Raw genomic sequence first — 18,693 nt, forward strand, 5'->3', positions numbered from 1 at the left:
CATTTCCGAGGGCTGTTAAGAGCCAATCATATTTTTGTGGGTCTGGAGTCACAAATCAGGTTAGTCCAGCAGATTTCCTTTCCTAAAGGGCATTAATAATCCAGATGGGTTTTATTGCCCATCTGTAGTTACCCTTGAGGGCTGCCTTCTTGGGAGGGTCTTTATGGCACACGGTATCCCTACCTCTGAGCCAGGAAGCCTGGGTTCAAGTCCTGTTTCTCCAGAGGTGTGTAATACCTTTTCTAAGCAGACTGACTCGAAAATATCTTGAGTTTCTTTCTTGAAAGCTGAAGTCCATTTGGTATAGATATACTCGCAAAACCATTAGGGAGGAGGTTCCAGGGTTTTGACCCAGTGAGGGCGGCACGGTGGCACAGTGGTTAGCACTGCTGCCTCACAGCGCCAGAGACCTGGGTTCAATTCCCGCCTCAGGTGACTGACTGTGTGGAGTTTGCACATTCTCCCCGTGTCTGCGTGGGTTTCCTCCGGGTGCTCCGGTTTCCTCCCACAGTCCAAAGATGTGCAGGTTAGGTGAATTGGCCATGCTAAATTGCCCGTAGTGTTAGGTAAGGGGTAGATGTAGGGGTATGGGTGGGTTGCGCTTCGGCGGGGCGGTGTGGACTTGTTGGGCCAAAGGGCCTGTTTCCACACTGTAAGTAATCTAATCTGATATTGAAAGAATGATGATATATTTTCAAGTCAAGATGGTGAGTGACTTTGAAGGGAACTTGCAAGTGATGGTGTCCCTATGTATTTGTTGCCCTTGCCATTATAGATGATAGTGGTAGTGGATTCTATCATCTTGTAGATGGTACACACTGCTGCTCTTGAACATTGATGGTAGAGGAAATGAATGTTGTGGTGAGCTGCTTTGCCTGGATGGTGTCATGTTTTTTCAAGAGTTGTTGGAGTTGCTTTCATCAGGGGAAATTGAGACTTTTTTATCACACTTCTGACTTGTGCCATGTAGATGACAGACAGGCTTTGGTGAGTCAGAAAGTGACCTACTCACCGTAGGAATTCTACCCTCTAACTTTGATGGTACTGTAGAAGTATTGCATCACATTTCGAGCTTAACCAATTATGTTGCTACGTATAATTTCAGGTGACCCTTGAGTGATCTATCTAAACTCGAAATCTAATTAGTTGAATGAAAAATGAAAACTGGCATGGCAGGTGATGTGTTGCATCTGTAGCGTGTGGGATTTGGTGGACTGCTGTGCACCAATATGAAGGCAGTGTCTCCAGCTCAAGAATCTTTCATTAAGTTGTTTTAAATTCTGGCTGTGGAAACCCAGTAGCTAACTGATCTTTAATTTCCTTTTTCCTACAGGGGAATTTGGTTCTGTAGTGGAAGGACACATTCAGCAGGCTGATGGTACCAGTCAGAAAGTAGCTGTTAAAACCATGAAATGTAAGATACCACTGATGCCATATACAACCCAAAATAAAGAATGAACCAATTTATATATACTCTCTGCTGTAACATAAACAGTGTTCCAAGCAATTTTTAGATAGAAAAATACAAATGGACACAAAGACATGTCAATAAAGTTAAAAAGTTGAAAACATGAATTTCAGAATGTCTTCAATGGTGATGAGGAGGATAAATGTTTGAGGTTTATGGACAAAGTTAAAAATTACACAGCACCAGGTTATAGTCCAACAGGTTTATTTGGAAGCACTAGCTTTCGGAGCGCTGCTCCTTCATCAGATAGAAATTCTGTGTCTTTGATCCTGCTCCATCCAGCTACCTGATGAAAGAGCAGCACTTCAAAAGCTGGTGTTTCCACTTAAACCTGTTGGACTATAACCTGGTGTTGTGGAATTTTTAACTTTCTCCACCCCAGTCCAACACCGGTACCTTCACATCAAGGTTTATGGGGGCCATGTTAGTTGGGACTTTTTCCATAGTAGCAGTTGAGCTCTGCATTTTATCCCACAACAGAGCCATCATGAGAGTGTGGAAAAACCCCACTACTGAAGAAGATTTGGGATGGTCAAAGATTAGATTCAGGGGAATGAACAGAGTTTAGGTGAGTTTGAGAGTCATGAAACTAGGTTAGCGCAGGGTGGCAGAGGATTTCAAAATGATGACACATTTCTAATTCTCCAAGTTGAGACAGGAACTGGTGTCATTCAGCAGCGAAGGGGTTCTTGAGTGAGCAGCGTTGGTGGGACTGGTCATTGGTGGCTGAGATTTGTGGGAGGAGGATGAGAAAGGCACGAAATAAAATGGCGAAATGAACTTTACAAACAGTGAAGGAATGGTGAAGAGTTTAGGTGTGATGAAGAACGTGGTATGAACAAGTGCTAGTAATGTTGTAACTGTGAAGTAATGGTGCATAGGATATGGTATTTGAAACATAATTATCAGCCAAAATAAAAATGCCAAGGTTTTGCACAATCTAAGTGGGAAGAGAGAGGGATTGAATCAGTCATAAGGGACTGGAGGACCTGGCTAAAAAGCAACAGCTGAGTATAAGGTGAAGGGATACGGCATGGCTGGCTGTGTTGAGATAGACAGGAGTGCAGCATGCAAAGGCAGTTTGACAAAATTAGGCTGTGCACGAGAAGCCATGAGAAGAGTTACATTTTCTATGCTATTGAATGCTGTACAGTGGACAACGTCGGATATCCCATCCAACTTAGTGTTAAGCAGAAAGTAAATTTGCAAGAGTCTTGTTGCTGTGAGTAAAGTTGAATATGAGCAGAAACCAACAGAAAGTATTTGAAGAGATTTTCTGCGCGTACCCCATTCTGAAATACTTACACAATGGTCCCTAGTTATTGACTGCCTAGCGAATGCAAAAGTTCTCCAGCATTGGTCCTATCAACCCCCTTAAGAATTACATACATTTTATACAGGCCCAGTCTGTTCAATCTCTCCTTATAGGAGGACAGTCCCCTCTTCAAGGAATCAAGCTAGTGAATAAAATCATAATGAACTATATTGAAGTGCAATTGCTGCTGCTCTGTGGATGACCAATAATTTTGTGCTGAATGGCCAATGTTTTGCACAGTTCTTGAGGTGGAGTGTTGGCTCAGATACTGAGAGCACTGTACATCAGGATAATTTAACAAAGAGTTAAATGTCTCATTTTAAAGAGCAGCATTTCTGACAATACAGTATTCCCCCGGTATCTTCCTGAAGAATGGCTCACATTACATTTGTAAATAAAAAGCCATGAAATTCTGAGTTCCCAGAACAATTGACTAAGTTCTCAGTTGCATCTTTAGATGTAAGTTGTTGTTCTACACATTGAACTCAAGCCAAATATTTTACTGTTTTTCCAGTATCATTCTGACTTTTCTGAAAGAGAAATAATACTTTATTGTGGAAATAAAACTATCCTGTTTTTTCTAGTGGACAACTTCTCACAAAGGGAGATTGAAGAATTCTTGAGTGAAGCAGCTTGCATGAAGGATTTTGATCACCCAAATGTCATTAAATTGTTAGGTAGGATCAATCTTTCTTTCATACATACTCATTGTCACAAAAAATACATTTCATACAGCATTTGTAATTTTGAATTGAGCTATGAATCTGGCTTGTCATTGGCTCCATTCCCAATTGGGCTTTGGTCATGGTCATGTCTGAGCTTTATTTTTGCAAATCAGAGGACTGTTCAACAGTGGCAGTAACATAATAGATTCCAAGGACAAAATTGTTTCCCTGATTAAGGGCAAAAACAAAATGGGAAGCCCTTAATTTCATTTGGCACACCTCTTTGCCAGCAACAGCCACTTCTGGGACAATTTGCTGAAGACCAATTTTGGACTGAGTATGCTTACTTGAATGGCAGGTAGCCTATTAGAGTAATTTAGAAGCCAGTTAAGACCAATTATGAGAGCTTGACTTGGATTTTCCAAATGGAGAGTTCCCCATTATCATTGATTTTAATACATTTAAAATAAACATTGCTTTAAAAAGTGCTTTCAAAATGCAGCAGAATCGGAGTCGACAGCACACCCCTTTATTGAACAGTAATAAACTTGATCTCAGTCAGGCATGTGCAGTTGAGGAGTAAATATTGACAGAATTTATTAAAATATGTTAGTAATGCTTCAATTTGAAATGTGACCTAGAAAGTTTATTTAAAAACCTCTTCTAAAGGGATTTTGAGACTCTCAATGATCACTCATGTCTTTCCAGCAGGGTAAGTCCACTCATCATTTTGGCACTGATATTTTCAATGCTCGATTCTTGGTTTTTAATTGATGGTAAAGCTTTTGTTCTCAAAATGTAGGAAGGAAGCAGCTGAGCAGTATTCTATATGTCTGTCTGGATCATCCTTTAGAATGAAGAGGGGAGAAGGTGACATAGTGGCAATGTCATCGGAGTAGGAACCCAGAACCACCCAGTTCTAGGAAAATGGACCCCCACTGCAGATGGCAGCATTTAAATTCAATAAAATTCGAAATTAAAAGCTAGACTAACGGTAACCCATCTGGTTAATTAATATCCCTTCCAGAAGAAAACCTGCCCTTATTACTTGCTGTGGACTACATATAACTTCAGACCCACAGCAATGTGGTTCGCTCTTAATTGCCCCCTTTGAATGCCCCACCAAGCCAGTGATTTCAAGGGGTAACTGAGGATTAGAAATTAATGCTGACCCAACCAGCATCATCCATATCCCATGTAGAAGTTTTTTTTAATAACATACCTGAGGCAGTGGATAATTACTAGATACTAAGCCAATAGTGATTGGAGAGGAAGCATGGGGGCAAGAGGGAGCCACAAGGGAGAAGTGATTGTCAGCAAGGGCAGTCAAATAGCTCTCAGTAGGCACCTTTTCACAATTCCTGGGCTTTGCCAATGTAGATTTAATTGGATTGGAGACAAGTGTCTCTCTGCCTTTACTGATTAAATGTCACCCCACCATCATACAGGGAGGGCATACAGTTCTTTCTTATTAGCCTGAATTGGAAGGAAGTACATAATGGTTGAAATTTTCCAGCCACCTTGCACCTTGTTGTAATTTTGGTAAATACTTGAATGTTTATAGTCCTTTCCTTATTTGTTTCTGGGATGTGACATTTATTGTTCATCGCCAATTGCCCTGGAACGAAGTGTCTTGCGAGGCTACATTGCTGTGGTTCTGAAGTCACAGACTAGCTTCAAACAGCAGATTTCCTTCCCTGAAGTTTTTAACTACAATTGATAGTGGTGACATGCTCACCATTAGGCTAGCATTTTTAATTCCAGATTATTGTTGAATTCAAATGTCACTGTCTGCCAAGGTGACATTTGATTTGGATCCATGTCCCCAGCTCATTTGAGGCTGGGATTACCACATTACTACTTCAGTAATATTACCACTATGGCACTACCTCCCCAAACGATTGCCCTTCAAATGTGACAATAACCTGAAAATTAAGTATCTACAAAAGTTTGTAGAAGCGTGAAAGAAAATTCTGGATTGCAGATTCATTAAAGTTTACTGAACATTGGTTGTCAATTAGAAGAAAGTTTGTGTGCAGTAAGTGAGGAGATCTAAGTAAATTTGTTTGTACTTTGATTTAGCTGTTTGCTTGGAGCTGAGTTCCAGGGAGCCAATTCCAAAGCCAATGGTCATCCTCCCTTTTATGAAATATGGGGATTTGCACAGCTTCCTACTGCGCTCGAGGCTTGAAGAAAATGCTGATGTGAGTAAAGAAGCGCTTGTCCTGAATATCACCATTGTGCCAGTTTGGAAGGCAGTGACGTCATAAAACTCATTAATGTACTTCCAGGAAGTTCTCTGTGTGCTGCTTGTTTAAGCGACAGTCTGGATCGTATCGTATACTAAATAAACTGTTTGAAAAACATGATAAAGGAGGATTGAAAATGACCGAGAGAACAAACAGGGTTGATCTAAAATTCTTATCGAATGCTGCCTTAGGGTCCCTGCATCAACTAGTTGCCAGCACTTATTATGCTCGAATGTTCCAAAGGAGGTGGGGCCAAATGATTTCAGGCTTTTTCATGAAAAAACATCTAACTGATATATCTGCACTTCCTTGTTGTGAAATGACTCCATAGTTCTATCTTTGCAGCCTACTATGGTATCCCATGATCATCTGAGATAGCTGCTGTCTTCTCACACTGGGCAATGAGTTAACTTGCTCCACATTTGATGGTTGTGGCTTCAACTACTCAAGCATGAAACACTGAAATTCCCTCCATAAACTCTCTGTTCCAACCTCTCTTCCCTCTTTTAAGACAACATACAAGTTTACTAAATAGGAGCATAAGTAGTGCTTCAATCCTACCCCACCATTAAGTAAGATCAAGGCTAATCTGCTTGTGATTTGGATTTATGTTTTGAACATGTTTTTTGACCAAACTCTTGGCGTCCTACCTTAATATCTTGTTAAGTGGCTGTGCGCTGAAGTTTCATTTTATAACACATCTCGACTGCCACAGAAATCAATGCTGGACACCTAATTATCTGTGATATAGTTTAATGACTTGGATGGTGGAAGTCAATGTATTATCACAAAGTTTGTGGATGATACAAAATAGGTGGGAAAGGAAAGTAGTAAAGATGAGACAAAGTCTATAGAGGAGTATGTGGGAAAATGTGAAGTCATGCACTTTGACAGGAAGAAAGAGGAGCTAAATATTGTTTAAGTAGAAAAAGTGCAGAAAGCTGAAGCATAAAGGGATTTGGCAGTCCTTGTGCATAAATTAAAAAAAAGCTCATATCCAAGTAATTGACAAGGCAAATGGAATGTTCGCATTTACTTCAAACAGAATAGAGAATAAAAATAGGGAGGTATTGCTAAACTATACAAGTTTGTAGTTAAGTCAAAACATGTGGCGCTGGAAAGCCACAGCTGGTCAGGCAGCAGCTGAGGAGCAGGAGAGTCAATGTTTTGAGCATAAGCACTTCATGAGGAAAACTTCAACTCTCCTGCTCCTCGGATGCTGCCCTACTGGCTGTGCTTTTCCAGCGGCGCACTTTTTGACTCTGATCTCCAGCTTCTGCAGTACTCACTTTCTCCAATGTTATAGTTAGACCCCACTTAGAATACTTCGAACAATTTTGGCCCACTGATCTGATGAAAGCTTTACTGGCATTGGAGGCAGTCCTAGTAGACTAGAGAGTGATGCTGAGAGGTTTTTTCCCCAGGGGGAGAGCCTAAGACCAAAGGGGGTAATCTCAGAGTAAGTGGGTTGCCAGTTAGGAGAGAAATGAGAAGGAATTTCCTCCATCAGAGAGCATTGATTCTGTGAAATTCTTAACCACAGAGGGATGTTGAGGTTGCGTCATGAGGTAAATTCAAGGCTGAGATAGACTGATTTCTTTTATCAGCAAGGGAATCGAGGGTTAAGGAAAAAAGGCAGGAAAGTGGAGTTGGAGATGATCAGATTAGCCATTGAAAGGCAGAGCAGACTCGATGGGCCGAATATCCGTACTTCAGCTCTTGTGTCTTGCAGTAAAGTCTCTCTGGATTTTAAAAAAAAATGTTAAGAACACTGTTGCCAATATAAACCATTTGCTGTGAAATTTGTTTTCCAGTATTTTCCACAACAGACTTTGCTAAAATTCATGATCGACATTGCCAATGGAATGGAATACCTCAGCAACAGGAATTTCCTGCACAGAGATCTAGCAGCCAGAAACTGCATGTGAGTAAAGGTTATCATGGTAGAGGTTTGCCTGGGTTCCTCTGTGGGTGTATATGTTTAGATATGGTCCCTTTACCCTTTACTGCTGCCTGATCCTTCCCCTCATGTTTATAAAATCTAGACTCTCAGACCAGTTTTTACTTATGTTTCTTTCATTCATATGTGGAATGATTGTTTATAATCTTCAATTCTATTTTTAAGCAGTGCAAACTCTGTGCAGAGGAATCAAAGTAACTGCTGCTGTGGTTTTCTGCCTTGAACTTTAAAAACACCGAGCCTTTTCCAAATCCTTCACAAGCTTCTAAATTGCAACATTTTGTGAAAATGATTCTCTTGCTCATTAACACACTGCTTTTATTCCAGTAGCTCATTTAGTTGCAGATAAGTTCCTGATAATCACATGACTATTGCATGTTGAGGGTGTCCTTTAACTGAATTGGCTTGCATAAGTATTAGCAGCAGACACAGTGTTATTACAAAGGTGCTTTTAACCCATGCATCATGTAAAAGCGGTCCTTCAAACGTACAAAATGTAACCCAGCAAACCTTCTAGCTAAGGGGGAAGCATAAATCTTATTTACTTCAGATTTGTGATTATTTTCTTGTTCCTTTTTCCTGTCCTCCATTTTTTTTGTTTACTCCTTCAATCCAAAAATATGTGATAGAGTACTTCTGATTACTGAAAGAATGGAAGGGTTTCATTCTTGGACATAGCACTTTTCACAGCCACAGGATCTTTCAAACTGGTTTACAATGAAATGAGGCATTCAAGAGGGAGTTAGATGATTAGTTGGATAGAAATGGTGTGCAGGGCTTGGCATGAGGTAATAGAATCTGTGTAGGCACAATGGGCTGAATGGCCTCCTTCTGCGCCATTAAAATTCTGTGCAATAATTTTGAAGTACGGTGCTCATGTAATGGACAAAACAGAACAGCCAATTTGTACAGAGCAAGCTGTGTAATGTAATATCGACTAAATTTTTAAACATATGTTGGTTGAAAGATAAATATTGGCCAGAACAGTGGGTACAACTCTCCTCTGCATTTCTTTGAAATAATACCTTTGGAATTCATCATATTTATTCGGGAATGCAGGTGGCCTTGGCTTTATGTGGCATCTGAAAGATCTCACACCGGCAGTGCAGCACACCCTCAATATTACACTAGAGTCTTAGCTTTGAATTTTATGCCCAAGTCCCAGAGTCAGACTTGGATTCAGAACCTCCCAGAGGTGCTATCAACTGAGCCGCAGCTATATCCACTAGGTCCTGCTTCAAGGCTGTTCATTAAGAATTCTATGAGGGCCAATTTCTCTTCATAGCCACCCTCAGGATTTGCATCTTCCACTATTGAGTTAGTTAAACAGTTGTTATTGATTCCAAAAATGTCATAATAGAAAAGTTTAAACTGTTTATTTGTGTAATGATTGAACAGGTTACGTACTGATATGACAGTATGTGTGGCAGACTTTGGTTTATCCAAGAAGATTTACAGCGGGGACTATTACAGACAGGGTCGGATCGCGAAGATGCCAGTAAAATGGATTGCTCTCGAGAGTCTTGCTGATCGAGTTTTCACGATTAAAAGTGATGTGGTATGTTTTAACAAGTGAAATATATATAAAACTCTTCTTTGTATGTATAATCTGTGCATGTAAATCATGCTCTTTAGATATTCACTGTGGCCCTAATCAAAGTCACAAAAGACATTCTCTGTGACTGTGATATGTTTTCTGTATTCAGCTTGTTTGCTGCTTTTGAAATGATTGACCACATCATCCTCAACACCTTGTCTTTGTTACCCAGCAGGTTCTGTACTTATGTATCCAATCACTTCTACCAATTTTCCACCCCTGCACTATCATTTCTGTGATGCTAAAGGACATGTTCTTGGTGCACTCCTGTTTCATCTGCTTGCTGCTGTATCACAATATCACCCAAAGAGTATGAAGTTGCCTTTCACATAATCATCTGCCCACCCTATATCTCCCAATTCCTCAAGCTTTGACCAACATCTGAACTTGGAATAGCTGTAACAGATGGTGCAGTAGTAAAGTCATTGGACTACTGATCCAGAACCTCCAGGCTAGTGTTATGAGGACATGGGTTTGAATCCCACGATGGTAAATGGTGGAATTTGAATTCAACAAAAAATCTGAATGCAACAGTTACTCTGATTGTGACCATCTAACTATGTCAATTGTCATTAAAAACCCGTCTGGATCACAAACGTCCTTCAGGGAAGAAAATCTCCTTACCTGGTCTGGCCAACATGTGACAGCGGTTTGGCTGACTCTTAACTATTTTCTGGTCAGTTGGAGATGGGCAATAAATGTTGGCCTGGTCAGCAACACTCACATCCTGTGGATTAATTTTAATAAAACTTTGTCACACTGTACATGGATTCTTAAGGAGCTTGACTGAATAAATGCAGAAAGGGTGTGTCCCCTTATGAGAAAATCTACGACCAGAGGCATAGTTTAAGAGTAGAGGGGTGCAGATTTCTTCTCTCAGGGGATTGTAAACCTTTGGAACTCTTTGCCACAGAAAGTTTGGGGGCAGAGTTCTTATGTATATTTAAGACTAAGGTAGGTAGATTCTTGATCAGTAAAGGAATCAAGGGTTAGGGAAAGGGCAGGAAAGTGTACGTCAGGAAGCTTGGATCAGCCACAATTCTACTGAATGGTACAGCAAGCTCAAGCTGAGTGGCCTACTCCTGTTCCTATTTCTTGGCTGGCATGGTGGCTCAGTGGTTGGCACTGCTTGGCTCAGTGGTTGGCACTGCTTGGCTCAGTGGTTGGCACTGCTTGCCTCACAGTGCTAGGGACCCGGGTTCAATTCCAACCTCCGGTGACTGTGTGGAGTTTGCACATTCTCCCTGTGTCTGTGTGGGTTTTCTCCAGGTGCTCTTACTTAGCCACACCATCCTGAATTTCAATCCAAAGAGGTGCAGGTTAGGTGAATTGCCCATTGTGCTAGGTGCATTAATCAGGGGTACGTCTGGGTGGGTTACTCTTCGGAGGGTTGTTGTGGACTGGTTGGGCCAAAGGTCCTGTTTCCATAGTGCATAATCTTCTTATGGTGTTATTAGGAAGATCAAAATTATTGTCTTTGCCCACATGATATTCTTGCCACCATTGCCTTTCCTCTCCCTGAGCGGTGTGTCAACTTTAATCGAGCTGTTTGCAACCATAGTGTCCTATTCAATCTGGAGCTGAGCTTCTGATCTCTGGAAACACTACTTCACTGTTTCCATCTCTAAGACATCACCAGCCTCATCTCTTACTTCTGACCTTTTGCAGCTTAGTCACCTCTGAACATGATCACTCCACCAAACTCCAGACCTGTTCCCTATCCTGCATTCTCTATAAACTTCAAATTATTCAGCCTTCTCCTGCCTGTATTCTGTACTGTTGACTCTTGTGTATCCATTTTATTCTTCATCACTGTCCACATTGGCTCTCAGTCCATCAAAACGTCCTAATTTAAATTGCTCATCCTTCATGGATTTTTTTCACTGCTAAATTTCCTTGAAAATTCTCCCTGTTCCTCACCAGCAACCTTTTTCCTGGAATCTGGCCAATAACGCCTTGTTGTCTACCACACCCCTTCATTTTTCTCAAGCGTCCGCCATACCCCTTTCCTGCTCCCAAGTTAGTAGCATGGCCTCAGCCACTTGCTTCATAGACTTGGGAATTCCTTCCCTGAAGTTCTTGTCTTCTCCTCCTCAATCCATACGTTAGAGACCATCTCTGTTCAAGCTTTGGCTTGCTTTCCTGGTCTCTCTCCCTGGACAGAGCACCTATACTTTTTCTGATTTCCTCTCATACACTGGGTTGTGCCTTTGACATTTTTCAATAGAAGGAAAGCATCGAAATTCAGGATGGTGCGGCTAAGTAAGAGAAGAAAATTAAGTTAGCAGGTGTAGGAACATTGGTTTTGTGCACCTCCTGCAGACAGGGTTATTCTGATCTAGTGGCTACTTGGCTTGAAGAGTGACGAATGGTGTGGGAAACAGAAAAACTGAAGCAGTTGTTTATTTTTTACTGGGTTTTCATGACCTTGGAATGAGTTCAAGGCAATATTTTCACTGAAGGGTCAGATTACATCTTGAACCACGAGAGACATTAAATCCAACCAAGATTAGATTGCAACCTTGAAGTCGCTTTGTGCTTATTTTAAAACCCATTAATCTGCTACTTTTAACTTGATGTTTTCTTTTTATGGAACTTCTGGAAGAGAGTTGACATCAAATTCTGCAAGGAGAATTAAAAAGCAATTATTTCAAATCACCTGATCATGTGATTGTGTAAAATACTTCTCATCACAAAGTCCAGCTTTTTTTAATAATTCTGATTTTATATAACCACTCCATATGTTGTATGAAAAAATTTCTTAATAATAAGCTCTAATTTTGCCTCTTTTCAGTCTAAACCACATTTTTGTTTCTTTTACCATCGTGATACAGTTTGAAGTAGACTCCTGTCTTCCACTGGGCATTGTCAGACATTGCTACAGTGACATTGTATTCTCAGTCCTTGGCATCAAACTTAGGAACTTTTGTACATTGAGAACCAGAGCAGCTCATATTTCTGTTTGAAATCCACTCTGCTGAAACATAGTGTGTAACATGACTGCACAAGTCACAGTACAGACTGTCATATTATGAAGGTAGGGGAGGGATGGAGACTAATGAACGTGTAACTGGAGTACCTGGGAAGGCTTGACATAATGAGGCCCCCTATTCCCGGCTAAAATACAGAGGACTGGGGAGTTTTTTAGGTCAGTCACACTTTAGCCTTGCAGATGAAAATACCTATGATTAATTTTCTATACTTAATTCATACTATGCAGCTATCCGTCAGTCACTACACGAGGCTGAAGAAATAATTTGTATTTCCTAACCATCCTCCAGCTGTTGCATTTTGTCCAATGACTTGTACAGTGATGTTACGCACTATGTTTCAGCAGAGTGGATTTCAAACAGAAATATGAGCTGCTCTGGTTCTCAATGACCAAAAGTTCCTAAGACTGATGCCAAAGACTGTGACTGTAGCAATGTCTGACAAAGCCCAGTGGATGACAGGAGTCTACTTCAAATTATATCATGATATTAAAAGAAACAAATGTAGTTTAGACTGAAAAGAGACAAATTTACAGCTTGTCCAACAAGTCAGAATGCTTTCATCAGGAGAAATGCTGCAGTTGGTAAAGATGATTTATTAATCAAATGTGTAAATAGACTTTTCATGCTTTACTGTTTGTGGTTAAATACTCTGATTTGCCATTTGGGGTAAGTCCGATTTCAGTCCCAAATGATTTGAGTGATAAGTGGTATTGACAGGAATGCTGCTTCAGTTGACCAAGCTGAAGTGGAGTGGGTCTCAGTGTCTCGTACCCCTGTATCATCATGCATCAGTTCTGAATGCTGTAAATAATCAAAAGATGAGCGTAAAGATGATAAGAATGCAACAATAATTATGAAAAAGGACAAGCTTGGCTTTGAAGAACAATAAGGGGTCAGATGAAGGGAGATTTTAAATCCAAAGAGAGAGAGGTCAAAGCATTATAGTGATTTGGGTAAAGGCAAGCTAAATAGGAAAGGCAGAGAGTTAAATGGTCAACAATGAAATCCATAAGAAGAATTATTTCTTTTTTAAAAAAGCTCTCTCTCTGAAAATTTGAAGCATTTATATTAAGATCAATTAACAAATGGCACAAATGTGGTAACAGTTGAAATATAATCGCCCGATAAAGAGACTTAGTAGTAAATGACAGGCTTGGAAATAAGTGTTCCAGCCTATGTAACATTTTGAACAGACAGACAGGATGGGAAAGGAGGTGGAGTATCCCTGGTGGTAAAGGCTGTAAGTAAACAGGAGTGATAAAGGATCTTGAATATCAGGAATTTAAACTAATGCACATGGAGGCGAAAATGTAGCAAGCATCAGAGAACCTGGGAGTAGTATCCAAGCCCACAAATAGTAATTAAAATAGTGGAGAGATAATTCAGCAAGATATTATTTGAATTTCTCACAGAATGAATGACTTAAATACAACTGAATTCCATATCAGGTTTGGGAATGATATTGCCAAGTCTCAAGCGAGAATCTTGAAAGCTAATCACCTGAGTATAAGGGGAGAGCAAATTGTGGTTGATTGTTTGAATAGATTAAAAGATATGATGGTAATTAAACAGATTGCATAATTTAAGGAAATGATTCAAAATGTTCAACAAGCTTACATTCCAATCAAAATAAAAAGAAACTTAAGATTCATCTATGGTTTACTGGGAGGTTGAAGATAATTTTGGATTAAAAGTATAGTGGTAAACTTGAGAATTGGGAGAGTTCTTGGAACCAGAAAAAGGTGCAGAATGCTAATAAAAATGGAAAATAAAGAATAAATTAGATAGGAATATAAATTCAGATTATAAATAACTTGACAAGTATGCAAAAAAGAAGATATGATGCTAATTTAATTATTAATCCCTTAAAAATAGAGAGGAGAAAATTTTATGGGAGTACGAAATGTCAGGGACATTGTGTTTGTCTTCAACATGTTGGGCACAAATTACAAACCAACAATAGAAACTAACCACAAGGTCAACAACATTAAGGGACATCTGTTTGCTCATCAATCCAAGTTAGGAATTCTACAGATGAGTTTTGTCTTGAAATGTCTATTCATGAGGTTACCCCATCTCAGTAAATCAATTAAAAATTTCTCCACACCTTATGTAATCTATGCATCTCCAGTCAGTTCTGATATAATGCAATTGTTCCATTCATGTGCGATTCCACCTTATAAGAAAATCATGTACTAGCAGCACCATTTAAACCAATGGGACCGGAATCACGTTATAGCCAATACAGGTGAGGAATGTTCACGTTCTACAAATAACAGTATAAATTCCTCAATTGCATTGTGCCCAATTCACGTTGAAGAAACGCAAGTCATAGCAGAACTGAATGTTTCACAAATGCCAGCTGATGCATGACAGCCATTTTGATGTCCCCATTTAAAAATAAAAGGCAGTTCCAGAAGATTCTGGACTAAATAAAGACCATGTTTAAAGTGATGAATATAGAATGCCTTTGCTAGGCTTAGCAAGTGAAAACAAAGCAGAAGAGGATGTATTTAGTGGTGATGTGTGAGGAATAAATGATGAAGAAATATAGTGTTAGGTTTGTATACTTGCTTTGTTTAACTCTTGTTCAATTTTACATCAAAATGTGAAATGTCATAGATGGATTTCTTTTACTTAATGATTGGGATTTCATATTATTTTAAAGAGTTAGTGGTCTCCATTATGATCATAACAAGATTTTAAGAAAACATTTGACAGCTTAACAAATAAAGGGATAACAAAATTTAACCCATGATATTGGTGGGGTTGTCCAATTGAATCAGAAATTAGCTAAAGGACAGAAAACAGCAAGACATGGTAAATGTTTGTTTTTCAGACTGGAGGCTGGAAGATGGTGCTACTCCCTAAGGGTCAGTGTGAGGACCATTTTCTCTTTTTGGCTACAATTCAATTGGATCTTAAATATACTTGAGGCTGAGATTGACATACTTTTGGTCTGTCAGGGAACATGGAGTTTGAAGTAGAAGATCAGCTGTGCTCATATTAAATCACAGAGCAGCCTTAGTGAAAGGAAGGGAATGTGCTCTATTTTTGCTCCTAATTCCTGTCTTCTCATTTTCTATGTTACTCTTCCACTGGATGCACATGTCACTGGCAAAACCAGCATGTGATGCCTTTCTCTAATTCAGAAGGTTGGAGTGAGCTGCTTTCTTGAACTGCTGAAGTCTCTGTGATGAAGGTGCACCGATAGTGCTGTACGAAAGGGAGTACCAGGAGTTTGATATTGCTACACTGATTGTTCCAAATCAGGATGGTGTGTCACTTGGAGGGGAACTTGCAGTTGATAGTGCTCCCTTGCCCTTATCTGTCTAGGTGGTAGAGGTCATAGGTTTGGAAAGTGCTCTTGAAGGAACCCTGGTGAGTTGCTGCAGTGCATATTGTAGATAGCACACACTGCTGCCTGCCACTATGTGTCAGTGGTGGAGGGAAAGAATGTTTAAGGTGGTATAAACAGTGCTCATTAAGTGGAATGCTTGTTCTGGATGCTATTGAGCTTCTTGTGTGTTTTTTAATTCACTCGTGGGATGTCATATTGCCGTCTCTAATTGCACTGAATAAGATAGTGGTGAGCTATTTCTTGAATAACTGTATTCCTCAGGGTATAGGGGCACCCATACTGCTATTGTGAAGGATTTTGATCCAGCGACCCTGATGGAGCAGTGATATATGTCCACATCAGAATAGTGTGTGATTTGGACAGGAGTATGCAGCTTCCCATATATCTACTGCTGTTGTTCAGCAGGGAGGTAGAGATGTTAAGTTTGGAAGGTGCTGTTGGATAAACCTCACTGAATTTCTGCAGTGCATCTGGTAGGTGATACAGACTGCTGATACTGAGCATCGATAGCTAAGGGAGTGAATGTTAAACATAGTGATTGGAGTGTCAGTCAAGAGGGTTGCTTTGTCCTGGATGATGTTCATGAGTGTTGTTGAAACTACATTCAGCCAGACAAGTGGGACGTATGACATCACAATCCTGACTTGTCAATGATGAATGGCTGTGGAGAGTCAGGAAGTGAGTTAGTTGTTGCGGGATTCCTAGCCTCTAGCATACTCTTGTCGCCAATGTTTTTCTCTGGCCACTTCACTTCAATTTCTAGTCAGAAGTGTTGTTAGAGTTGCACTGATCTAGGCAGGCGGAGAGCATGCCATCACATTCCTGACTTGCACCTTGTAAATGGTAATGGTGAGATTTAAAATACCACTATGTATTAACATCAGAAATCAAAAACCTATTGAACATGTTGAAAGATAAAATTGATGAGAATTGTAAATAGTTATATTCCTGTAACTATGCATAATTATCTTCCACCATTGAGTTAGTGATAGCTGTCGCCATATGTATGTTGTGGATGGTGTCTTCTGGAAATTTGATACATGTATTGGAGCAGAAAAGGTTGTATGTATTTCTACGATTAGTTCCTTGCCAAGAATTGTTTGTTTTTTCTTTATTTTGATCTATTATATTATGATACTGTTTCTGTTTTAATTTCTCTTTGATTCTTTTCCTAGTGGGCATTTGGAGTTACAATGTGGGAGATAGTTACCCGAGGGATGACCCCATACCCAGGAATACAGAATCATGAAATTTATGACTATCTGCAAGGAGGTCACAGATTGAAACAGCCTTCTGACTGCCTGGATGAGCTGTGAGTATGTCACACAACTGTAGCCTGACTTTTTTTCACGAGAACAATTAAACCCGAGTCATCAGAATTTTAGTTCATCAAGGCTTCAAAGAACTTGTGACATATTTGGCGTTCCTACTTCTGTTCTCCTTGTTATAAAGTGCAGTGTTGACATTCACATTTAACCTAATTCAAAGAGAGAAACCTTGGTTCTAAGTTTCCAATCATTCCATCATGATTTTATTTTGAAAAGTGCTGGAGAAACTCAGCCAATCTGACACCATCTGTGGAGTTAACATTTCAAGCCTGGTATGATTCTTCTTGTTCTGTGGAAGAGTTATGTTGGATTTGGAATGCTAACACTAATTCTCTCTCCTATCTGAACTGTAGAGTCTCTCTAACACCTTCTGTTTTTGTGTATCTGTGATATTTTGCTTTGATATCAGGTTGGCTGTGATCTTATTAAATGCCAGAACAGGCAATTATTAAATGCCAGAAATGGCCTACTCCCTTTTCTAGTTTGCATGTTCATAATCTACAGCTTGTATTTTAACAAAATTTAGAGATGGCCTTAAAGCAGTATGTGCCAATTGGGCAAGTTCCTCCAATGTGACTGAACAAGAAAGTGGTGGTGTTTGGTTAAATTTGCAGTAATTTTGTCTGTTTGTTTTTAGGTATGAAATTATGTACTCTTGTTGGCGAAGTGATCCTGCAGACCGGCCAACATTTACCAACTTAAAGGTGTTTCTCACTAAGTTTTTAGAGAGTATGCCTAAAGTTCAAAACAAAGAAGACATCATTTATGTCAATACAGGTAACCCTGAAGAGCAGAGTGTTCTGACTGAAGAGCCTACCTTTCCCGATGTGGACTTGTGTGATTCCAATGAAACTGAACCCTGCGCTGTAAGGTCTGCAGAAACCACTGTCACTGTGGAAATCCATGAAACCATGGAAGCAGAAGACAGATACGTCATATCTGGGGTATCTGAAGAGCAGTTGAACACATTAGATGTAAAAATACCTTTGTTGCCTGGAGCGAGCCAAAGTAATTCAACAACGTTGCCTGAAACTAAACCCCACTCTGAGGATATTCCTTATGCTGATGATTCATCTGACGACTCTGATATCGTGCTATGAAGGACTTCTCATAAGCTTTGTGACATTTCTGCCTGTTGCTGAACAGATTGAAAGTGCTGCCAGATCCAAATACCCAAAAATTCATGTGTACATTTTTTTTTTAGAAAATAATCAACAAAATTTGATACTGTGATGAAATACACAAGTATGTTTTTATTCAATTGTTAACTCCTCTCCGAGCAGTCTTCCCACCAGTCCAGTATTTGGGTCTTGGTGATAAATCAGGGATCAATTTGAAGATTTGTATATTTGTACACAATTACTTTCTGGTTCTGAGGATTTTCAGGACATTGTAAGAATTGATAGAGTCTTTGAACTGTCTAACAGATATTTTTATACTTAACTATTGAAGGTCTTGTATTATTTTGTTCCCCATTTATAACTGTCTCCATGTCAGTTGATGAGGGCCAGAATTGAATAAAACAGTGTTCATTTCACATGACGATATCATAGGGAAAGACTGTCCAGCTTACTCTGGTTCTTTGATTGTAGTAAAGTCCTGGTTTGTATTATTCCTTTCACTCACAAAGCACGTGGTCCAATGTTCTCCAAGGTTTTTGCCTCATTGCTCCATGTGGGCATCCATATCAGTTGCATTATTTATTTGAGTGAAGAACAAAGTCCTGATACCACTCTTGAGATTGCCTTTCCCCAGTT

At 39.8% G+C, this 18,693-nt stretch overlaps 1 protein-coding gene across 1 annotated transcript in view; it reads left to right on the plus strand.

The window, feature by feature from the left end:
• mertka (c-mer proto-oncogene tyrosine kinase a) overlaps positions 1 to 18,473 on the plus strand; it is a 112,434-nt gene extending 93,961 nt beyond the window's left edge. Inside the window, exons 13-19 of the mRNA XM_072551409.1 lie at positions 1,334 to 1,414; positions 3,368 to 3,460; positions 5,531 to 5,652; positions 7,512 to 7,621; positions 9,056 to 9,215; positions 16,784 to 16,920; positions 17,574 to 18,473. Coding sequence (XP_072407510.1) covers positions 1,334 to 1,414; positions 3,368 to 3,460; positions 5,531 to 5,652; positions 7,512 to 7,621; positions 9,056 to 9,215; positions 16,784 to 16,920; positions 17,574 to 18,036 — 1,166 coding nt within the window. The 3' untranslated portion in view covers positions 18,037 to 18,473. The remainder of the gene's footprint in view (positions 1 to 1,333; positions 1,415 to 3,367; positions 3,461 to 5,530; positions 5,653 to 7,511; positions 7,622 to 9,055; positions 9,216 to 16,783; positions 16,921 to 17,573) is intronic.
• The last annotated feature ends 220 nt before the right edge of the window (positions 18,474 to 18,693 follow it).

The sequence above is a fragment of the Chiloscyllium punctatum genome, chromosome 3 (genome assembly GCF_047496795.1).
Source record: "Chiloscyllium punctatum isolate Juve2018m chromosome 3, sChiPun1.3, whole genome shotgun sequence".
In the NCBI taxonomy this organism is placed as follows: Eukaryota; Metazoa; Chordata; class Chondrichthyes; order Orectolobiformes; family Hemiscylliidae; genus Chiloscyllium; species Chiloscyllium punctatum.